Source organism: Salmo salar, chromosome 15 (genome assembly GCF_965601325.2).
Source record: "Salmo salar chromosome 15, fSalSal1, whole genome shotgun sequence".
Lineage (NCBI taxonomy): Eukaryota > Metazoa > Chordata > Actinopteri > Salmoniformes > Salmonidae > Salmo > Salmo salar.
This window is the reverse complement of record NC_138305.1, coordinates 82269670-82295258: the sequence shown is the minus strand read 5'-3', so window position 1 is coordinate 82295258 and position 25589 is coordinate 82269670. Positions and strand designations below refer to the sequence as shown.

At 42.2% G+C, this 25589-nt stretch overlaps 1 protein-coding gene across 2 annotated transcripts in view; it reads right to left on the bottom strand.

Annotated features, from left to right (window-relative positions):
• LOC106572068 (plexin A3) overlaps positions 1-24158 on the bottom strand; it is a 128502-nt gene extending 104344 nt beyond the window's left edge. For both annotated transcript variants that reach the window (XM_014145855.3, XM_014145856.3), the window contains exons 1-3: positions 23961-24158; positions 13918-15189; positions 5877-6059 (exon numbers count right to left, since the gene is read on the bottom strand). In XM_014145855.3, coding sequence (XP_014001330.2) covers positions 5877-6059; positions 13918-15102 — 1368 coding nt within the window. In that variant the 5' untranslated portion in view covers positions 15103-15189; positions 23961-24158. The remainder of the gene's footprint in view (positions 1-5876; positions 6060-13917; positions 15190-23960) is intronic.
• Between the last annotated feature and the right edge of the window lie 1431 nt (positions 24159-25589).

The window sequence follows — 25589 nt, the reverse complement described above, 5'->3', positions numbered from 1 at the left end:
TTTGTAGAAGAAAAAATATATAATTTAAAAGATGACATCATCAAAAGTTAAGTTTCTTGCTCCCCCGCGAGCAAGGAACGTAAAAACAGTGATTTTAAAACACTATGAGATTTGCAGTGTATTGGGGAGCAAGATAATACCCTCCCCTCTGGCTAGAAACTATTTGCAGGTTTGGAAATCACTGTTTTTCATACTTTTAATCCTACCCTGTGATGTCACAGAGAAGCATTTTTTAGGACATTTCTTCTTCTCTTTTTAACCACAGATCATAGAAATGCCCCGTTTTCAAATTTGTAGACACTGGTATGGTCCTGGAGATAATGAATATGAGGTTGAAAAGTGGCAGATTTGCCCTTTAAGTAGAACTGTGATGCAACCTATCTATTTGGTTTCTTTGAGGAATATACAGTGAGCTTAACACCAAAGCAGCCAGTGGCTGGTGGGAATAAGCCCTTTTAGATTGTGTGAAAATGTTACTTCCCTGCCCGGGCTTGGCCTCTGCAGTCTCCTGCTTTTTCTTTCGCAATAATTCATTGTCATGCACCACTAAAACATGATTCACTCACAAATTCAAACCTCGACCCACTAAAATTGTGTGTTTGCAAATAATGGAGTTACAGTTTTTTAATACACCGAATTAATTTATGATGATGATCTATCTGCATTTAAGACAAGTGTATTAAAGTGGTGAAATGGGAAAATCTGCAGAGAGACGATCATAAATGTCTCGCTGTATTATCATTAAGCAGATAAACATATTAGATACAGAATCCTCTTGACAGACACTGTCATCAGTATGGGCTAAATACTGCAAACTCTGTTTGTAGGCATAGCCTTGTGACCCAGTCATTTTAGCAACAAGCAAGCAGATGGAGGTAGGGAATATATTGAGACATGCATCAACAGGAGACCTCATAAATAACTGGAATAGAAAACAAAACACGAGACTACTCTCCAAGGAGAACAGATTCTAACTAAACCCGTGCTTTTCAGTGTGTATGTGAGCACAGTTTAATTTCTCATCTGGGAATTGGATGGCAAGAATACAGAACTGGGGTGTAATTAATTTTCCGTACGAAGCATTATAATTACTGTGTCGAGTGAAAAGTAGCAAAGTCAGCCTCTACATCCTGCCCAACATCTCGTCTAACATTAGATGCTCACTCTCAACTGCAAGTGAATCCTGTAAAAATAAACACAACAGACCTCCCATTTAACATACACAACAAGGACGAGGGACTGTGGCATTTATAATAGAATGATTATTGATTCCAATAAAAAACATGATCTTACGTTTGAACTATAAAGATTTCTTCTCATCCAATCTCAAGCTATTATGTCAAATGCAGGGCACAGACTAAATGAATTGATGCTCAAAGATAGAAGGATAGTTTTAACCCAAAGGAAAACTAGAGGAGGGGTGAAAGATATTGGAGTTGACTGGACAGGAAAGTAAGGGGATCATTTCTCAGAAGTACCATTTTGAATACTGTTATTGTTCTAGGCAGTGGGCACAGAGGGTAGAGTGAGTCATGGGGTGGTTTTTATTTTAACGTTAACATTGTGGGGGTAGACCATGATTCTCTCTGGTAGGGTGCAAAACTACATTCTCCTGACCACAAAAACAATGGAGGGTGACTGAAATAGCATCATACAGTAGGAACTATCCCAATTATCGTCACATTTAGTGGTGGTATCATTATGTCATTAAGTCCAAAATTCATTCAAAATCAGTGGTCACCAACCGGTCGATCAATCATTTCTGTACAAAAGCCAACTATGAAGGCATAAAGGCTTGCGCTCCTTTTTTTGATGTTGCTTTGTTAGTAGTAGGTACACTTGATTCAGAAGCCCTACGCACCAGGTAGGCAAAGTGTTACCATTTTGAACCATTTAATTTGACAAACTCCGCCTACCCTGCGGACCGGGAGATTTGTGGCTAAATGAGTGTGCCTACTGCGCTGGCCAATCGGATAGCTCAAATCACTGTGCCTACCTACAGCGTCCACGACCCTGGCCACAGCAAAGTTTGATACTAGCCTACATAAGATTTTATAACTTTTAAAACCATGAACAGAGATAGACTGTCGAAGAATACAGCAAAGAGCTGCTGTTTTTATGCGTAAGTTCAAGTCTACGTTTTATTCAGCACTGTCAACACTTTTTATTCAACACTATTACAAAACATAAAACGCACTTCTCTCTACTTCCGCTGCAGCTGCAATGAAGCTGCCAATGCTATCGATATTCCTGCGTTTTTTAAATTATTATTAGCAGCTCATCGTGTCTATTTTAATATCGAGAAGTATTTCACTTTCTCTGGTTTTAGGAGCAACATGAATTTGTGCTTGAGGCAGATGTGGTGCAACTCGAGTTTCGCCATCAGGTGGAAGATGGTGTCCCATCTCTCTGGTCAGTCTCACCAGAAGGAAAGGAAGGAGAGAGCATGGACTGTGAGAGGCTGACCCTCTGCTGCTCTCTACCTCAATCCGCTGAGACTAATGCTGTGTTTAAAACAACTGGGAACTCGGAAATCTCCGACATTAGTGCGTTCAAGACAACTGGGAAAAAACAAGGTCAAGTCATGACGTCAGTAAACTTCAAGTCAGAAAGTCAGAGCTCTAGAAAGATTCCCAAGTTTTCAAGATGGATGACCATTCAAAACGAGATCCAACTGGGGAAAATCATTTTGATCCAACTTGAAAACTCAGGCATCTTTCTAGAGCTCCGACCTGAAGTTCACTGACGTCATGACTTGACCTCGTTTTTTTCCGAGGTCCCATTTGTCTTGAAAGCACCATGACCATCAGATGCAGGTATCGTCAGTCCAGTAAAATAAAAAAGCCAATTATTATCAAATCAGCTGTGCCTTGTAAGTGCTACACCAACGGATCTATTTTGTTATCAAAGCTCGAGTTTTGGAATATAATATAGCCTGAGAAGAACAATATTGGCAGGCCATGTATATAGCCAACATGCTGTAACAATGTATTCTTTCCCTCATTTCTACAGAACTGTTTTTATTAGGTTAATGTTACATTTTTTAACTATTGTTTAAAAAACATCTGAGCAGTAGATCTCGGTTTGCCTTTTGACTTCAAAAGTGATCTTGACTCAGAAAAGGTTGGTGACCACTATTCTAGATGGTATTCCAATAAGTATTTTTACAGTTAGACAGTTATGAAAGCACAAAATCCAATTTTTTTATTAATCCTAGACGTCACTGGTTAGTGCTTATAAGCACTATCACCATGCACGCTTCTACCACTCCGTTTCCCTGCCAGTCTGAGGTTCACATACTGATAACAAACCACAGATCCACATGAGGGGATGTGATCAAAAATTGCAATACGTACGTGTATATCAATCAAAAAGGCTATAATGCATAAAACATAGAACTACAATGAATTCAATAGACTAATAATAATTATCTATCTATAGAGTTGATGTCATTAGTTAAGACCCACAAAGGTTTTTCTTTTTCAGAAATGAAGTGTAACTGAGGCAGAGGTTTCCTAAAATAAATGAATACTTTTTGACGTGGCGTTGAATATAAACTACATTTAAACCCAGTGGGACTCACTGCTGATGATGTTCATCTATTTTAAATGACAGAGCAGCGATGATAACTTGTGTCAACCCAAAATAAATCCATGCAGAAGAAGGAGGCTGGGCATATACTACCGCCAACTCAAGTCAGAAAGGCCATATCTATACAACACAAAGTCCCAAACTAGAGAAACATCATTGATTTTCATAAAGCTTTTATATAGTCAACTGAGAAAAAACCTCCATGGCTTCCACTAAACTAATGGAATATTCAATCCTGTTTTTGACAGAACAAGCATTCTACATCAAGCAACAACAAACTGTGAACCATAATATTCATGCATAAAATACCTAATAATGAAGGGAAAGCGTTGTAATTTACAATTTTGTAAAGTTAGTGTGGGTGCGGTGGAAAAAGGATTCTTGTCCATCAATGGCAAACCACCTGGTATTGACAAATTAGATGGAAAGCTACTGAGCATGTAGTGGACTATATTGCCACTCCTATTTGTCATATATTGAATCTGAGTCTGGAGAAAAATGTTTGTCCTCAGACCTGGAAGGAAGCCAAAGTAATTCCACTACCAAGAATGGTAAAGCACCCTTTACTGGTTCTCTTAGCAACAAAATTGTGTTTGACCAGATACAATGCTATTTCTCTGTAAACAAATTGACAACAGACGTTCAGCATGCTTATAGAGAAAGGCAATCAACATGTACTGCACTGACACAAACTAATGATCATTGGTTGTAAGAAATCGATAACAAGAAGATGACTGATGATTGTGGGAGCTGTATTGTTAGATTTCAGTGCAGCCTTTGATATGATTGACCATAAGCTGTTTTTGAAAAAACACATGTGTTATGGCTTGTGTTACCTCTGCCATATAGTGTATTCAAGAGCTATCTATCTAACAGAACAGAGAAGGTTTTCTTTAATGGACACTTCTCTAATGTTAAACATGTAAAGTGTGGCGTACCACAGGGGAGCTCTCTTGGTCCTCGATTCAACATTATACATGTCAGCAGCCACAGCTGGTGAAATCACTGCAACCATAAACAAAGAGTTGCAGTCAGACTAAGAATGGGTGGCCAGTAATAAACTAGTCCTGATCATCTCTAAATCTAAAATAATTATATTTGGTACAAATAATTTCCTAAGTTCTAGACCTCAGCTGAATCTTATAATGAATAACCTGGCTGTTGAGCAAGTTGAGAAGACTACATTACTTGGTGTTCCCTTGGATTGTAAACTGTCATGGTCAAAACATATTGATTTAATGAATGTAAAATGGGGAGAGGTCTGTCCGTGATAAAGAGATGCTCTGCTTTTTTGACACCACACTCCACAAAGCAAGTCCTACATGCTCTAGTTGTATATTATCTTGATCAATGCCCAGGCATATGGTCAGGTGCTGCAAAGAAGGACCTAGAAAAACACCAGCTGGTCAAGAAAAGAGTGGAACGTCTTACTCTTCACTGTAATCAGAGGGATAATATCAATGCTATGTATGCCAGTCTCTCTTGTGGAGAGACTGACTGCATCGCTTCTTGTTTTTATAAGAAACATTCATGTGTTGAAAATTCCAAAATGTTTGCATAGTCAACTTGCACACAGCACTGACACACACACTTATCCCACCAAACATGCCACCAGGGGTCTTTTCACAGTCTGCAAATCCAGAACCAATTCAAGGAAACGTACAGTATTATAGAGCCATGACTGCATTGAACTCCCTTCCATCTCATATTATTCAAGTGAACAGCAACCTGGCTTTAAAAAATAGATAAAGCAACACCTCGCAGCACAACGCCTCACCCATATTTGAACTAGATATGTTGTGTGTATGTACTGGCAGATGCTACAGAATGTAAATCTAATACAGTATATGAAAATGTTCATGATAAATGGTCATGATAAATGTTGGCCTAGAATAGTAGGTCTCTCTGCGTTTCTTCTCTCTCTGTGTTTTACATGTATGCAGTTCTGTCCTTAAGCTGTTCTTGTCTATTAATGTTCTGTATTATGTCATATTTCATATTTTGTGTGGACCCCAGGAAGAGTAGCTGCTGCTATCACAACAGCTAATGGAGATCCTAATAAAATACCCCTAAAAAATACCAATGTGCTACAAATATTTAATTACATTCCAAAATAAATCAGACAAAACGGTTGGTGTTCGGTGAAATCCCATCTCTGCCTCCAACACCAGAGCTTCCCCAGAACTTCACCTTTTAAGCATTCATGTAAAGAATTCTAACACAGCTACCGGGGGAATAATTGATCGGCCCAACTGAACAGAAAGAATCAGAATTTCTCTCTTTACCTTTTTGAGGTGTCCGCTGCGGGTTCCCACAAACACCACTGAGTGGTCTCCATAGGTGTAGGCTGCTACTGCTCCCATGCCATCTACGCGGTCGTCATACAGAGGGGTCCCCTCTATCACCCGTAGACCCCCCAGAGGTTGGTTCAACACCAGCCCACAGAAATCATCTCCAATCTGCTTTGGCTGCAAAACAAAACAAGAAGGGGACAATGTTCAGAATGCATCAAGGTATTTGATCAAATGTAGCCTATTTACTAATTTGGGACCTGGAATACACAAAACGGTAATAGGTTTTGGGAGCTTTCACTACACACCTCTAGGGGTACATAAAGGAAAATGACAATGCAATTAATTATTAAGATAAGACATTTAATAAGAAATACCCCTCTGAGCACAGGTGAAACTGGTACATTCTTGGCATGTTAAATAGAGATATTAATTTTGTTCCGAAAACTACACACTGGGCACAGACTTGTTCAACGTCTAGTTTTGATTTACATTTGGTTGTCAACTAACGACAATTCAACATGAAATCAACCAAAAAATGTAACGTTTGGTGAAGAATATATGAAATTCCCTTACGTTAATCACTTTTTTCAAATCGAATGAGTTTTCCACGTTGATTCAACATCATCACATTGAATATTTTGGTTGAAATAACATGGAAACATGTTGATTCAACCATTTTTTGCCCAGTGGGTAGGCTGACCATGTCAGTCTGAAACATGCCAGTGTGGGATGAGCAAACGGTTGCTGATGAGCCTTTATGAAGGATAAATATATCAAACAAGGCCTGTGCCAGAGTCTGGCACGCACACTCTCATTAAGAGGTCAAGGGCTATCGCTGTGCATGAGAAGGGGCTGATAATGCAGATGAAGCAGGCCATAATTTATCAAAAAGAGCCCATTTGCATCAGCTATGGGGAGCCCTGTTCCTCCTAATAAAAACATACCCCGCCTTCCTAAAGGGATCCAGGTCAGCTACTGATGCTTGTTGTTCTCCTCTCCATCTGCCTTACTCTGCCCTAAAAACTAACGAGGTGGGTTTGGGTGGGGGTGGAGTGCCCTCAGACATTATAAATGTACAGTACAGTTATGGGAGCAGCTCTTCAACTGTTCCTGATTTCAATCCCTGAGACAGGTACCCTAATAAGATGCATTCTTTTAAATACCCTGTTGTATTTAAATAGTTCACAACTTAACTGTATGTTTTATGAGATCCCTCAGGAAGCTGCGAGACAAATAAATTATACTGTAATACAGTGTTATGACTGGAGTCAGCTTCATATGAGAACCTTCTAAAGAGAACATTTTCAGAATTTTTTATCCCGGATAAAGTTGCTTTAAATTTTTAAAACAATGTATAGATCAGCAGGGATTTTTCATTCTGCAAAAAAACATCTGGATGGTAAAAATACCAAAATAGTCGTCATAGCGTCATAAAGGTGGAGTGTGGTTAAAATATCATAGGCCTAGAACGGGTTCGCAAGCCTGTTAAGGCCAGGAACCAAACCCTAATAGGGATTTTGTCTTCTCTTAATCATATCACAATCAACTTTTACCAGTTGAATGTAGACACACACAACAAAAATTGCATTACAATCAAGGGTTGGAACTGTTTCAGGGAACAAAATTTTTTAGGAACAGAACCCGAACCGAAAGCAAAAGTGATCTATACTGTCCCGGAACAGAACCGTTATACTAAAAGCATGGGAACCGGTTAATAACGTTCCTTTACATTTCGGGCCTTTTTTTCCAGTCCCACAGAAATCGCAACAAAGCGCCTATGCAAAGCCCCAACTCTGTCACTCAGAAACATATTCCAGCATCTGCCTTCCAGCTGGAAATCTTTGCCAGTGGGTGTGCGTAGGCTACCTGCCCCTCCCCTCCCCTCTGAAGCAAAGGTTACTGTAGCCTACTGATGATGTCACAACCATAATTCAGAAATTAGGGAGGTATTTAATTTGAGAAGAAGGGATTGACTTTTTCAATGTAAGTTAAGGATACTATAGTTATCATGTTTTACATTGGATTTATTAACTACAATAAGGTAAGTTAGCCTAGTGGCAGGTAGCCTAGTGGTTAGAGCGTTGGACTAGTAACCGAAAGGTTGCAAGATTGAATCCCCGAGCTGACAAGGTAAAAATCTGTCATCCTGCCCCTGAACAAGGCAGTTACTAACCCACTGTTCCTAGGCCGTCATTGAAAATAAGGATTTGTTCTTAACTGACTTGCCTAGTTAAATAAAGGTAAAAAATGTGTTTTTTATTATAGTGCTGCTCTACACACACAATCTTGTTAGCTAGCTAGCTAGCTAGTTAGCTAACATATGTTCTGGTCCAACGTTAAACCAACTTGGAAGTTTAAAGACAATAAAACTTCCTCCATAGAAGCTGCTCCTCCGTAGGTATAATTCTTTAGGCCTATTTCAGATTAGAGGTCGACCAATTAATCGGAATGGCCGATTAATAAGGGCCGATTTTAAGTTTTCATAACAATCGGTAATCGGTATTTTTGGCCACCGATTTGCCGATTTTTTTATTTTATTTTTTTATAAATATTTTTTAACTAGGCAAGTCAGTTAATGACGGCCTAGGAACGGTGGGTTAACTGCCTTGTTCAGGGGCAGAACGACATATTTTTACCATGTCAGCTTGGGGATTCAATCTTGCAACCTTACGGTTAACTAGTCCAACACTGTAACCAACTGCTTTACATTGCACTCCACGAGGAGCCTGCCTGTTACGCGAATGCAGTAAGAAGCCAAGGTAAGTTGCTAGCTAACATTAAACTTATCTTATAAAAAACAATCAATCAATCAATCATAATCACTAGTTAACTACACATGGTTGATGATATTACTAGTTTATCTAGCCTGTCCTGCGTTGCATATAATCGATGCGGTGCGCATTCGCGAAAAAGGACTGTCGTTGCTCCAATGTGTACCTAACCATAAACATCAATGTCTTTCTTAAAATCAATACACAAGTATATATTTTTAAACCTGCATATTTAGTTAATATTGCCTGCTAACATGAATTTCTTTTAACTAGGGAAAATGTGTCAGCTCTGCAACAGAGTCAGGGTATATGCAGCAGTTTGGGCCGCCTGGCTCGTTGCGAACTGTGTGAATACTATTTCTTCCTAACAAAAACAGCCAACTTCGCCAAACGGGGGATGATTTAACAAAAGCGCATTTGCGAAAAAAGCACAATCATTGCATGACTGTACCTAACCATAAACATCAATGCCTTTCTGAAAATCAATACACAGAAGTATATATTTTTAAACCTGCATATTTAGCTAAAAGAAATCCAGGTAAGCAGGCAATATTAACCAGGTGAAATTGTGTCACTTCTCTTCCGTTCATTGCACGCAGAGTCAGGGTATATGCAACAGTTTGGGCCGCCTGGCTCGTTGCGAACTAATTTACCAGAACTTTACGTAATTATGACATAACATTGAAGGTTGTGCAATGTAACAGGAATATTTAGACTTATGGATGACACCCGTTAGATAAAATACAGAACGGTTCCGTATTTCACTGAATGAATAAACGTGATAGTTTCCGGATTCGACCATATTAATGACCTAAGTCTGGTGTTTCTCTGTGTTATTATGTTATAATTAAGTCTATGATTTGATAGAGCAGTCTGACTGAGCGATGGTAGGCACCAGCAGGCTCATAAGCGTTCATTCAAACAGCACTTTCGTGCGTTTTGCCAGCAGCTCTTCGCAATGCATTGCGCTGTTTATGACTTCAAGCCTGTCAACTCCCAAGATTAGGCTGGAGTAACCGATGTGAAATGGCTAGTTAGTTAGCGGGTGCGCGCTAATAGCGTTTCAAACGTCACTCGCTCTGAGACTTGGGAGTGGTTGTTCCCCTTGCTCTGCATGGGTAACGATGCTTCGAGGGTGGCTGTTGTCGATGTGTTCCTGGTTTGAGCCCAGGTAGGAGCGAGGAGAGGGACGGAAGCTATACTGTTACACTGGCAATACTAAAGTGCCTATAAGAACATCCAATAGTCAAAGGTATATGAAATACAAATCATATAGAGAGAAATAGTCCTATAATTCCTATAATAACTACAACCTAAAACTTCTTACCTGGGAATATTGAAGACTCATGTTAAAAGGAACCACCAGCTTTCATATGTTCTCATGTTCTGAGCAAGGAACTTAAAGGTTAGCTTTCTTACATGGCACATAATGCATTTTACTTTCTTCTCCAACACTTTGTTTTTGCATTATTTAAACCAAATTGAACATGTTTCATTATTTATTTGAGGCTAAATTGATTTTATTGATGTATTATATTAAGTTAAAATAAGTGTTCATTCAGTATTGTTGTAATTGTCATTATTACAAATAAAAATAATTAGTGATGCACCGATATGACATTTTTGGCCGATAGCGATATCCAATATTTTCCTTGCCAAAAGAAACGATACCGATAACCGATATAAAAAAATTGCAGCCTTTTAAGCATTCTAGTACAGTTAAATAGTTAACACACACACATGGACGCAGCGGTCTAAGGCACTGCATCTCAGTGCAAGAGGCGTCACTACAGTCCCTGGTTCAAATCCAGGCTGTATCACATCCGGCCATGATTGGGAGTCCCATAGGGCTGCCCACAATTGGCCCAGCGTCATCCGGCCCGCCATTTTAAATAACATTTTGCCCTTAACTGGCTTGCCTAGTTAAATAAAGGTTACACAAACACACACACCACACTGACCAAAAAGTTATTTTGTTGGCATTTACGTATGTCCCCATTACCAGTAAAACATCATCAAAACCTATTTAGTTCACTTGGCTTGCACGTACAAATTCAAAACACACAACATTCTATAATAGAACTGTGTTATTTGACGTGTCAAAGTAAAAGCTTATTTAACTCGTCAAATAGTGCTATTGTCAAATAGTGTTATTTGACGTGTATCTTTTTTGACACGCAAAGACCCAAACGGCATTCCATAGTATGTCGTAAAGCTAATAGCAGTGACGCCACTCCTGTGTAACTCCGGTAGGGCAACATCTGAACAATAGTGCACTTGGTAACGTTAGTCTGGACCAGTGCTCGACCACTCGCGAAAGCCAACATCACCCACAACAGAGAATGGTTGATTGTCAAGGGCAATGAATTCCATTATCTTGGCGTTAATGGATTTCACCTTTGAGATGTCTCGCTGAAATTTTCTTACTCTTTCAAATGACTGCTCGACTTGTTGACTGCTCAAGCCACACTGCAGACATTGTGGGCTAGCTTAGGAATGCTGTGTTGCACGTGTAGCGCAACATTTTAAGTGGCGTCATTAAGTCAGGTACGTACGTTATATAGGTATGCACGTCAGCTTTGACATCGGTTTTTCACATCGCCGTTAAACTAGACTAGATGTTGGCATTTTTAGCTGATATCGGCCGATTCCGATATGTTCACCGATATATCGTGCATCCCTAGAAATAATTGAATGTCGAGCTAAATGTTTAAAAAAATGTATATTTCAGAGGTTTAAAAAGGAACAGAAAGTAACAATACAAACCGTGACTTTTTTTTGGTTCGAAACTGGTTCAAAACTTTATTTTGTTGCTCGGAACATTGGAAAGGAAAGAAAAAAGAAAAGATGGTTCTGTTCAGAATGAAACGATTGGATTTTTGGGGGGTTTCAACCCCTGATTACAATTGTGAAATATTGTATAAAATCTGCAAATGAGGTGATATCTCATCACATTCGAGCATATTTGCATATAACACAAATACATTTTTGGGGACACTGGATAAAGTCAGCCTTAATATTTTGGTTAAGACATCTCCAGGACCGGACTTACTTAGCCCAAATTATTGATATATATTTTTTAAATCTTTCTAGCTGTAAAATACTAAAGACATGTATGTAAAATGAATGTTTGGCAAATTGTTTCAAGAAAATGTTATCAATTCCCTCTGAGTAGGACTGGAGAATATATGTAAGGATAACCACACAAACTTTGGTGAATGTAGATGCTTCTGAAGCTGAGAAAAATGTGTTGGCGTGCGGGAAGAGTCTGACTTTCGGGAAATGGCAGTTAAAAGCAAGTACACTGAATTTAGCCTACCAATCGCCAAACGCCTATTTTGACCCAATCACTATCTCCTGTTAGGGCTAGGGGGCAGCATTGACACGGCTGGATAAAAAACATACCCGATTTATCTGGTTACCACTCCTACCCAGTAACTAGAATATGCATATACTTATTACATATGAATAGAAAACACCCTAAATTTTCTAAAACTGTTTGAATGGTGTCTGTGAGTATAACAGAACTCAAATGGCAGGTCAAAACCTGAGAGATTCCTTTACAGGAAGTGGCCTGTCTGACCATTTGTTGAACTTCTTTTCCATCTCTATCATTTACTAAGGATCTCTGCTCTAACGTGACACTTCCCACGTCTTCCATAGGCTCTCAGAGCCCGGGAAAAAACAGAATGTCGTCATTCCAGCCCCAGGCTGAAACACATTATCGCCTTTCTCAAGTGGCCGATCAAGAGACACTGGCTTATGCGCGTGACCCCGACCGCCCCTGCCTTTGGGATTTTTTCCTCTGTTTGCTGAAAAGGAGATTCCCTGTCGGAATATTATCGCTTTTCTACGAGAAAAATGTCGTAAAAATTGATTTTAAACAGCGGTTGACATGCTTCGAAGTACGGTAATGGAATACTTAGAATTTTATTGTCACGAATTGCGCCATGCGCGTGACACTTCTTTACTATTTCGGATAGTGTCTGGAACGCACGAACAAAATGCCGCTATTCGGATATAACGATGGATTATTTTGGACCAAACCAACATTTGTTATTGAAGTAGCAGTCCTGGGTGTGTATTCTGACGAAGACAACAAAAGGTAATGAAACTTTTATAATAGTAAATATGATTATGGTGAGTGCTAAACTTGCCGGGTGTCTAAATAGCGAGCCCGTGATGCCTGGGCTATGTACTTAGAATATTGCAAAATGTGCTTTCACCAAAAAGCTATTTTAAAATCGGACATATCGAGTGCATAGACGAGGTCTGTATCTATAATTCTTAAAATAATTGTTATGCTTTTTGTGAACGTTTATCGTGAGTAATTTAGTAAAATGTTAGCGAATTCCCCGGAAGTTTGCGGGGGGTATGCTAGTTCTGAACGTCACATGCTAATGTAAAAAGCTGGTTTTTGATATAAATATGAACTTGATTGAACAAAACATGCATGTATTGTATAACATAATGTCATAGGGTTGTCATCTGATGAAGATCATCAAAGGTGAGTGCTGCATTTAGCTGTCTTCTGGGTTTTGGTGACATTATATGCTGGCTTGAAAAATGGGTGTCTGATTATTTCTGGCTTGGTACTCTGCTGACATAATCTAATGTTTTGCTTTCGTTGTAAAGCCTTTTTGAAATCGGACAGTGTGGTTAGATTAACGAGAGTCTTGTCTTTAAATGGCTGTAAAATAGTCATATGTTTGAGAAATTGAAGTAATAGGATTTTTAAGGTTTTGAAAATCGCGCCACAGGATAGCAGTGGCTGTTACGTAGGTGGGACGAATTCGTCCCGCCTAGCCTAGAGAGGTTAAAAGTAAGTTAGTATATACTCCAGTTTGGGCTTTACAATTATGTGTGATTCATGTAGAGAGCTCTTGAAATGATGGATGTATGTCCATTTAAAAGTGCTTAAAATTAATGAAATGTTAATGTCAGTAGTATGATCAAGTAAATAAAATATACATTTACACAAAGTTTTTGACATTTTGACATTTACTTTTTGAAAGTACTCATATTAAAGTACCAAAACAACCAAAAATCTCAAAATGTATAAGTAGATGCAAAAATCTCTGGTGCCTGGCTTTAAATGTTTCAATATTTTCATAGGGCATTTGGGCTATTTAAGTTAATGAGGTATGGATGAAATATGCAAGTAAACCCAGCAGAATATTGCCTTCGGGGCTGGGGCCTGAGGCTGGATAGAAGTACTTCATTTGAAGTGGAATTACTAAAAAGAAATGGTGATGACTCACCGTGTTTATGCAGGGTAGCTCCTTGTTGAGCAGCCAGGGCAGGGACAGCTTGCCTTCCCCACGGTAGCACGACTTGATCCTCTCCCTCATGGCCAGGTTGATCTGATGCAGGGTAAAGAGACACAGGACTGTTTCCCGAGGCGGGTTGGCCCGGTTCTTCTGGCCCTGGGAGAACACCACAAACAGCACATCCTCGTCCTCAGACAGCCCCAAGGCCTGGGCCAGCATCCGACCTGGACGGTGCTTGTAGGCAGACTGGACCAGCCGGTACTCCACCCCATCCTTGGTGCAACCCAGGGGGAACTCCACATAAGAATAGAACTCGGTGTCATTGGAACACATCCGCACTATCTTGGAGGTGAAGAACTTTTCACCGGTGGCATCCATCTGGGTGAGCTGTGTGTCCAGCTGCAATGTCAGGAAATAGATGTAAGTACGGCTGGAGAATCCATACACGTAGTAGATGTCAAACGCCGGGTAGAGGGACAGAGTGTCAGAGGGTATCTTGATTTGTGAGGACACAAACTCGTCCTGGTAGACCAGACTGAACATGTTAACACTCTCTTCATCAGCGACCAGTTTACGGCTGGACAGGGTAGGGAAATACTCTGACTTGCCATCGATGGCTGCCCCGATAAACAGCCGGCTGCCCCCCTTCTTCTCATTCTTCCACTTCCCTTCTGTTCTGTCAACCACCACTCCTGCCATGCCGTCGGCCTCCCTAGCTCCAGAGAGGTAATGCTCCTTGCGGTGGTGGGGCTCTCCCAGCTTGAAGAGGTCCTCCAGCCGCAGGAACTGACACACACCCTGCCAGATGCTTCCACATGCTACCAGGCGGTTGCCAGCGTAATCAACCAGCAGCAACTTGTTGACGTTGTCAGAGGACTCCAGTTTATGTGCACAAGCTCGGACGCTGGGAGGGGGGTAACATTTGGCGTTGTCATCCACGGGGCCAGTCATGTGTGAACGCAGCTCTGTTAGGTTGGCAGACAGCTTATAGACCCGGTTCACTGCTCCCACATAGACCTCTCCCGTCCGGCTGTGCACTGTGAGATGAGTCAGGCTGGTGTCTGTGACCCTGTAGGTGCCTGTCTCAGGGGGAAGCTTGGTCGGGGCCATGGGGAATGCATTTTCGGTCCCAGATTGTAGAAAAAGGAAAAATATCACCAGCCATTTGGGTGTCATGATTGAGATCTTTTGGTGGTGGGGAATAGAGCTCGTCACGTGAGCTTATTGCAGTCCTTTGTCCGTCTCAGCTTCAGTGGTTCATGTCTGAAATGAAAAAGAGATGTTGGTTAGGATAGGATAGGATAGGATATTTATTTACCTTTATTTCAACAGGGAAGTCATTTTGAGACGAAAGTCTCTTTTACAAATGAGGCCTGAACAATAAAAAACAAGCACATACAACAGGCAATGGATTGTATGCACAAGTAAATAGCGTCCGCTCTTCAAAGTTTAATGGGTTTCATGCACTCCAAAAATTAATTAGTGGGAGAAAAAGCACATTCAAGGAGTTGGTGAACTCCTCACTGTAGTCCATTTTGAGGTATTAATGACTAAATGTGCGAGTCAGCCACTGAGACAGCTGTGTGTGTGTGTGTGTGTGTGGGAGGTTTGGGGGAGTGTATTGATCGTAGGGCTTCTGCTGGTGCCAGGGATTGTCCCTCCCCGCTCCCTTCACTCAATGGATTGCTAATAAACTTTTACAGCCATCACCAACACTAATCCAGAGCACATTTGTTAATTAGAAAGTATCGCTACTAAGAAAAGAGAACGTGACGACAACAGAAGATACACAAATGTACAGGGGTAATTTACACCAAGATGTCTGTGCTGCGATATATTAGTAGCCGACCACAGGATAATGCTCTAGTGCTCAGTGGTTCAAACATCACTCCACTGCTCAGCCCCCCCCCCCCCCCCCCCCCTCCCCCCTCCATTGATCAGAGCTGCCGGTATGAAAGAGGCTCAACAGCCTGGGGTAGGACTGGGATAGGAAGTAAGAACACAGGAAGAATGGGCCTTTAGCCATCTGACACATTTCAGCAGTTTGGGGTTTCAGTTATTAGCAGCACACAGACACTCTAGCTCTTACTAACCGCTACTTTGTTCTCCGGGTGAGGTGTGCACGATACTCTGTCGTCAGCTCATTTAGTGTGTCCACAGTGTTTGGTGAGTTTTGGTACTGGCGATAACTCACAATAATAACAGTAGCTTTGTTAGGTCGCTGTGAGTGTAAACATCTTTGAAGACATGTCTCTGACCTCACTGATTATGAGTCATCATGAAGTAGTTACAGAGAGGGCATGAAAAAACAGGAACTCATCACAAATCCAATCATCCATGTAATAGTGTTTTTCCAGAAAATAATTGTGTCTTACTTGCATTACCTACTCTCCTTTAATGCATTTTATGCCACATTCGACAACAGTTGGGGATATCAAATCCTTTGTTTCGCAAACAGATGCATGCCAAAATAGCACTTCTATCAAAACTGATTACCTTCATTGTGAGAAATGATTTATTTGTGCTCACAGGTCTAAATGGATACGCATGGATAAGAATGACATTGCAAGACCTCTCCTAGTGATAGTCTCGTGTGAAAAGTGAGATTTTCCCATGGTTTTTTCTCTTTCATCCACCCATACTACTCATGACAATGACCATGCTTCATGAATACAGAGAATGGATAGAATCATTCCCCCTGCAAAGATCAGTGCAACATGTTCTCATTAGCAGCCACTATTTGAAAAATCTGCCCAAGAGTGTTTTAAGTTTCATAACAAATGGTAGAATGTTTCAATGAATACAAAATATCTATCCGCTGCAAAAATGCTCAGGGATAGATAGGAAAAATGTACTGCAAAAGAGCAATTCTGAAGATAGCGGATGCACCCTTCCCTTACACGTCTGTGACTCAACAAAGCACTAACGAAGTTCTGAAACAGAATAGGTGAGGCCACTTGCTGCCTTTAAATTCAGCGCAAAAACCCCAATCATTGTCCATTGTAATACAACGCTGTATTGTAGTACATTTTCTGACTTGTGGAATACTATTGAGCAGCAGTCACAATGATTTCATTACCACAGAAGAGAGAGGAACACTGGTGCCATTTAAAGCTGAATGCCCTAGCAGAAAATCAGGACCTGGAATCTCAGAATTCTAAAGCAGGGATGGTGCTACGGCTGAATTGAAAAGCAGACTCCAATGATTGACTTAAATAACAACTGTAAATAACATATGAAACCTCAGCGGGAAATATGACCAGAGAGAGAGAGAAAGAGAGAGAAAGACAGAGAGAGAGAGATAGAGTGTGTGTGTGTGTGTGTGTGTGTGTGTGTAACTATTAACCACCCGAGAGTAAGCTCATTTGACAGTGATTAGGTTTAGTTCAAGACTTACTAGTGTGGAACATATCCTATGGGTTTGTGATGCGATATGTAATAAGCTATAGATTCACTAGGCTATTACTCAATACCTACCAATGGCTTTGTTCAGGTCATGACATCTAAGACATTATAAGAACAGATTGCTCCCAATATTGCACTATTCTGATACGCAATAAAAATTAACAAGAAAGTTCAGGTTATGTGTAGTGCAATTCCAAGGCTCAGACAGCCCAACTCCACTCTTTCTCCATTATAGCATTATTTACCTGAACGTCCATCCATTAGGGTAGTTGGAGAAGATGAAGGATGGAGGGGATGAGAACATCAGAATCATCCTTAAATACTGACTGGCTGCTGCTGCCTGCCATCAAACTCAATATCCTTTAGAGGAGGAGATGGGAGGGGGCAATGTTTTTAGATGAATGGTTAGGAATGGAAAGAGTCTGTCGAGTGTCTGTGAAACGTGAACTCAAAGAAGCAATCAGTGCAAACACCATTTCACTTAATCAAGGACTGAAAACACCACTCTCTCTTCACTCGTACTTCTCTAATGAGGGTCAATAGAGCTTGATAAAAGAAAGATTTGCTCTCTTTGCTAAATTAAAGATGCTGTACACTCATGGCTACAGATGACCAATACCAAGAATCTATTTGAGAGGTTCATTTCAAAAGCACTCACCCCTACTCAACTTTTAGAAGTTCACATATGGGTCCGTTGGCCTCTTACTTCGTACAGTAAACTACTGCAGGGTGGCAGGTAGCCTCGTGGTTAAGAGTGTTGGGTCAGTAACCGAAAGGTCGCTGTTTCCAATCCCCAAACCGACTAGGTTAAAAATCTGTCAATATGCCCTTGAGCAAGGCGCTTAACCCTAATTGCTCTGGATAAGTGTGTCTGCTAAAGGACTTAAATGACGGATTAAGTTGGACCATCAAGATCTTTCCTTTTATAATCAAGTCATATTTTTGCCATAGAAATGTATATGTATTGGGACGAATACAGCATACATTTATTTTGAGATTGCCTGCAATGACAACAAGCTCAGTCCGATGATGCTGTGACACACCTCCCCAGACCATGACGGACCCTCCACCTCCAAATCGATCCCGCTCCAGAGTACAGGCCTCGGTGTAACGCTCATTCCTTCGACGATAAACGTGAATCCAACCATACCCCTGGTGAGACAAAACCGCGAGTCATCAGTGAAGAGCACTTTTTTGCCAGTCCTGTCTGGTCCAGCGACGGTGGGTTTGTGCCCATAGGCGACGTTGTTGCCGATGATGTCTGGTGAGGACCTGCCTTACAACAGGCCTGCAAGCACTCAGTCCAGCCTCTCTCAGCCTACTGCGGACAGTCTGAGCACTGATGAAGGGATTGTGCTTTCCTGGTGTAACTCTGGCAGTTGTTGTTGCCATCCTGTACGTGTCCCGCAGGTGTGATGTTCGGATGTACCGATCCTGTGCAGGTGTTGTTACACGTGGTCTGCCACTGCGAGGACGATCAGCGCCGTCGTCCCGTGCCTGTCTGGCGCCACGTACGGCTGCATGCCCTGGCCCTCTGCAGCCATGCCTCCGCAGCAGCGGCACGTTCATGCAGATGAGCAGGGACCCTGGGCATCTTTCTTTTGGTGTCCTAAGATTCATAACTGTGACCTTAATTGCCTACCGTCTGTAAGCTGTTAGTGTCTTAACGACCGTTCCACAGGTGAATGTTCATTAATTGTTTATGGTTCATTGAACAAGCATGAGAAACAGTGTTTAAACCCTTTACCATGAAGACCTGTTAAGTTATTTGGATTTTTACAAATTATCTTTGAAAGACAGGGTCCTGAAAAAGGGACGCTTCTTGTTTTGTTGAGTTTAAGTCCATTACATCAGTGGATAAAGGAGCTCATAGGGGACAAACGAAGGAAGTCAAAGAGTCATCTGATTGTTTCCTCTTTCTGTTATTTTAGTATTGTTTATCATCCTGTAGGACTGGAGGGTCAGTAGTTCTCTCTCTATTACAGCAGAAATGAGAACAGGAATCCTGGCTGAGACACTGGCCCAATGTTGTTCATTATGAACCCAAACCAATCCCCAAAGACCACTCACTTGCATAAAGGAAACAAACTTATTGCACAGGTTATTACACAGTACCATAAACTAAACTAAGGAACAACAAGGGTTTGGAATGGCTAATACACTGCATGCCTATGCAGTGTATTAGCCATTCCATACAAGATAGTGGTCTGGAAAACCAGTGTGTGTTCCCATTAGGATGTTCTCTTTGGTCTTTCATCAGACAATTAAGAAATGGGCATCTGTCACGCCCTGACCACATTTAACATTTACATTTAAGTCATTTAGCAGACGCTCTTATCCAGAGCGACTTACAAATTGGTGCATTCACCTTATAATATCCAGTGGAACAACCACTTTACAATAGTGCATCTAAATCTTTTAAGGGGGGGTTAGAAGGATTACTTTATCCTATCCCAGGTATTCCTTGGTTCTCTATGGTGTAGTAGGTCAGGGCGTGACTAGGGGGTGATCTAGTATGTTTATTTCTATGTTGGTGCTAATATGGTTCCCAATTAGAGGCAGCTGTTTATCATTGCCTCTGATTGGGGATCATATTTAGGTAGTTATTTCCCCATCTGTGTTTTGTGGAATATTGATTGATTGATTGTTAGTGTGTTTGGGCACTACGTCCTCACGGTCTTTGTAAGTTTTGTTATTTTGTTTTGTTAGTTTCACTTAAATAAATATGTGGAACTATACTCACGCTGCGCCTTGGTCCGCTCATTTCCAAGAACGTGACAGAATATCCCACCAAACCAGGAACAAGCAGCGTGTTCACCAGGTAAAGGAGTTTTGGACATGGGAAGAAGTGATGGGTGGATGTGAAACCCTTCCTTGGCGGCAAACGGAAAGTAATAATGGAGGACAGCGACGAGGCTAGGATTCACGGCCACAGAAAGCCCAAGGACAACCCAAAAAAAACATTTGGGGGGGGGGGGGGGGGCACAAGGGGTGGCCGGTCTAGCCGAGGAGAGTGCCAGAGCCCGAATGGCAAACTCTGGAGGAGCGTGTCGTCAGACCACGGCCACAGAAACCACTAGATTTTTTTTTGGGGGGGGGGCACATGGAGCTGGTGGCTGAGCCGCGGGAAGAGCCAGAGACTGTCAGGGAGGCAATGGAGAAGTTGGGAGAGAGAGAGATGAGAGATGTGATGCAAGTGTGTTCTGCTCAACATTCGACCAGAAGATCCGGTTAGCAGTCTGGTGTAACCTGTGTCGGCTCCACGCATCTGGCCTCCAGTGCGCCTCCCCAGTCCGGTTCGTCCTGTGCCTGCTCCTCGCACTCGCCCTGAAGAGCGTGTCACCAGTCCGGTGCAACCTGTGCCGGCCCCACGCATCAGTCCTCCAGTGCGCCTCCCCAGTCTGGTACGTCCTGTGCCTGCTCCTCGCACTCGCCCTAAAGTGCGTGTCCCCAGTCCGGTACGTCCTGTGCCTGCTCCTCGCACTCGCCCTGAAGAGCGTGTCACCAGTCCGGTGCAACCTGTGCCGGCCCCACGCATCAGTCCTCCAGTGCGCCTCCCCAGTCCGGTACGTCCTGTGCCTGCTCCTCGCACTCGCCCTGAAGTGCGTGTCACCAGTCCAGTGCCACCTGTACCGGCTCCACGCACTAGGCCTCCAGTGCACATTCACAGTCCAGAGCTTCCGGCGACGGTTCCCAGTCCAGAGCTTCCGGCGACGGTTCCCAGTCCAGAGCTTCCGGCGACGATTCCCAGTCCAGAGCTTCCGGCAACGTTTCCACAGTCCGGAACCTCCTGCAATGGTCCGGAACCTCCTGCGACGGTCCACGGTGCGGAACCTCCTGCGACGGTCAACGGTCCGGAACCTCCTGCCACGGTCAACGGTCCGGAACCTCCTGCGACGGTCAACGGTCCGGAACCTCCAGCGACGGTCAACGGTCCGGAACCTCCAGCGACGGTCAACGGTCCGGAGCTTCCAGGCAAGGTGTCCAGTCCTGCTCCAAGGCCGGAGCCTTCTTCTGCGCCAGTGCCCAGTCCAGGCACGGCGTCCAGTCCAGCTCCAGAGCGGGAGCCTTCCTCTGTGCCGGTGGCCAGTCCAGCCACGGTGTCCAGTCCCGCTCCATGGCGGGAGCCTTCTTCTGCGCCGGTGCCCAATCCAGGCCCTGCGTCCAACCCAGCTCCATGGCCGATGCCCAGTCCAGGCACGGCGTTCTGCCCGGCGCGATGGCCGGATCCGGGGTGTGGGCGGGGGCTACGACCTGCACCGGAGCCGCCACCGACACTAATCACCCCCCTACCCTCCCCATTTGGTTTCAGGTTTTGAGCCCGGAGTCCGCACCTTTGGGGGGGTACTGTCACGCCCTGACCAAAGAGAGCCCTTGGTTCTCTATGGTGTAGTAGGTCAGGGCGTGACTAGGGGGTGATCTAGTATGTTTATTTCTATGTTGGTGCTAATATGGTTCCCAATTAGAGGCAGCTGTTTATCGTTGCCTCTGATTGGGGATCATATTTAGGTAGTTATTTCCCCACCTGTGTTTTGTGGAATATTGATTGATTGTTAGTGTGTTTGGGCACTACGTCCTCACGGTCTTTGTAAGTTTTGTTATTTTGTTTTGTTAGTTTCACTTAAATAAATATGTGGAACTATACTCACACTGCGCCTTAGTCCGCTCATTTCCAAGAACGTGATAGCACCATTACTTTATCCATTAGAATTTCAAAGATAAAGCTTACTGTGAGCATGAGCCTCAGCACATGGTGTTCACATTGTGAGAGTGGCTATAACACATTAGGTAACTATTAGGTCAATCTATTGGAGGTTGCTCAATGTGTTTCTGCTCTACGTGTTGCCTATCATTTGTAACCACATAGGGTGTTTCCTTTAAAGCCATTCCCTGGCTGTTTTGGGAAGAGGGAGAAAGAAATTACCTGCCCAGGAAAAAGAAAAACAAAAGATGTCATTAAAGATAAAAGCTAAGTGTGTTACCTCCATGTCAGAGCAGGAGCAGACCATGGAGAGGATGATATTAAACTGAGAAACGGCTTGCAGACAGAAGCTATAACCAATGTCTGACTCTCCTTGCCAACTAAGCCTGGACCTTACTCAGCCAATGATATCATGAAACTCTAATGCCCCTTGTATACAATGACAAATACAGGATAGACTCTTGCTTTGGTGATTTCATGATCCCATGTCTGATCTGGCTGACCATATCTGCTCTCTGATATAGATGAGCCAATAGGTTTTGAGGTATGCAAATGAGTGTATTAGGTGTTCCATAGCCTTTATTTCACCACCAATTTTCCCATTTATGAGTGTTAGCTGTAGCTTAGAGGAATAGGCTAAAGCACTAGCAGTTTCATTCAAACTCATTCATACAGGGAGGGTAAAGTGAGGTGAAAGAAGGGTGAAGGCCGGTCCCTCCATTAGTTTCTTTCTTTATAATCTCATATTATCTGGATTAGTCTAAAAACTGGCATTATTCTGCTGTGCTCACATTAAAAGACAACCAGACATCAGACAAGTGCTTGTTTGTGCAAATATTTTGTGGCACATGAACAGGGCGGCCCTTGTGTTGGCCCTGTGTTAATTGCAACCTCCCTATAACCTATGGTTTAAACATAATTTTCGTCAACAATGGCTATAATTTGAATTGTTAAAATACACATTGTATCGTCTGCAGTTTCCTCCCTTATGAAAACCGTCAATATTTCATAGCGATGAAAGAGGCTACGTGATTTGAAATTGCATTATGAAGAAATCCATTGTCTTACTAATTGAGAAGGACATTTGAGGCAATGGGTAGCCTATTAGATTAAAGTTATTCATAGAAGGGAATGTGTTTCTAATTCGCGTCCACATTTTCTGATAACAAATGCGAAGTCACGTGACAATATTTCACAGGAGCTGTTACAGATGTATCAGACAGTAGTAACCTGTGTGAAAACAACCCGTAGACGAATACACCCTGTTCGTGTAGCAGCCAGGTAATCCAATTGGCAGGTCCTGCTCGGAAGACTATTGTAGTCACATAAAAAGCGCAGATTCCCAATTTGATAACATTAATCTGCCAAATGAAACGTTAATGTTGACATTCAACCTTTATAATAGTATACTGTGTTTTGGCTTAATCAACTCTCTAGGAAAATAACCTACCCATGATGTTATCAGATATTTGCAGATGTTGGATAATAATTCATGTGTCGTTTTGTAAATAAGAAAATGAACTATGTATGAAGACCAGGGTGTTCCCATGTTAATTTCAATGAAATATATGGCAAATCGATATGTTTTTCAATCAGATAAATAATGTTTTTAACGCCCCCTTTGTTCTGAATGGAACGGCGGCGTCTCCTTGTATCACACACTACGGTACACATCCAGGCAAAGCCCACACGCATCCTTTCAAAAGGCATGACACAACTAAAACATGCAGTCCTACTGACTATTGCTAATGAACATGTTATAATCACATTCAAGATACAAACTGCATGGTGTTCTAAAAGCCATATAAAGCCCCGTCATGGTTTAAAAAAAAACATGCTTCGGAATCAAACGCTAACGTTACTCTTTCTCACCAGCATCGGCATCGTGAGATCAGATCGGCAATGAAACACAGGCTCATGGACCTACCTGTATTTAAAGTGCAACAGTTACATCCACAACCAGGTACAGTTCTCTTTCCCGCGGTTATCACATAGGCCTATAATTATTTGTTCATCAATTCTGTGCAAAATCCTCGAAATAAACCAGCAGGGAATTCACTGCTTGAATCGCATGACAGTCTCTAACCATTAGGAACGGTCTTGCTTTCTTCAGGAGGAGAAAGGCTTGGGTAGCAATCCCTTTATGGAACGTACCAATTTCAACAAGGGGATTCAAACTCACTGTTGTTCAATAAACCATAGAATAAGATCAAATTCGCTTGCTACACCGAGTTACGAATCAACTATTACATCTATTTAATTACAATACACAGTTTTTCTTCACTTTTGGTCTCTATGTATTAGAATGATATATGATCACATTTGGCATGTGCTTAAATCTGCTCTAGTACCCTATTTGGAACAGGCTCGCCCATAATTTAGTATTTTCCTACCAAACCCAGTCCCAGATGTTAGGGAGAAGGCTGGATTTCGAAGGCGGATGGAGATGTTTGCTACAATATGACGACGAGATACATGAATGAATGACACATATGTTGCAGATACATTTGTCTAAACTCTCTCAGGTGGAAATAATTGTTAGGCCTGCTCTGTGACTATCTCCAGGTTATGACTTCAAGGGACTTTCTGTGCTTCAATTAAAGGAAATGTAACTCATATTATCAGTCATTTTAACTCTGCAGAGGAACCAATCAATATTTTTATACAGATCTCTTGGAACTGGACAATGTGTTGTTTATAAACATGTATAACTGTTATATTAAATGTTTAAATTACAGATGAAGAAGAAAAAAAGTAGGTTACAATTTCATAAACCCAATGTTTATGTACCTGGCTCCATCTGCACCTTTGTTTAAGACACTCAATACCTTGTCTATTTATGACATTAATGTATGCCAATTATGCACTTTCATCTACTAATACTCATACCTCCCAGACAGTTTACCTAAAACCTTCAATGAATGTGTTGTTAGACTAGTCAAGGATCATATCACCTCTACCTTACTTGTCACCCTAGACCCACTTAAATTTGCTTACCGCCCCAATAGGTCCACAGGCGATGCAATCGCCATCACACTGCCCTATCCCATCTGGACAAGAGGAATACCTATGTAAGAATGATGTCCATTGACTACAGCTCAGAATTCAACACCATAGTACCCTCCAAGCTCATCATTAAGCTTGAGGCCCTGGGTCTCAACCCTGCCCTGTGCAATTGGGTCCTGGACTTCCTGACGGGCCGCCCCCAGGTGGTGAAGGTAGGAAACAACATCTCCACTTTGCTGATCCTCAACACTGGGGCCCCACAAGGGTGCGTGCTCAGCCCCCTCCTGTACTCCCTGTTCACCCATGACTGCATGGCCATGCACACCTCCAACTCAATCATCAAGTTTGCAGACGACACAACAGTAGTAAGCTTGATTATCAACAACGACGAGGCTCTCGGAGTGTGGTTTCAGGAAAATAACCTCTCACTCAACGTCAACAAAACAAAGGAGATGATAATGGACTTCAGGAAACAGCAGAGGGAGCACCCCCCTATCCACATCGAGTGGACAGCAGTGGAGAAGGTGGAAAGTTTTAAGTTCCTCGGCGT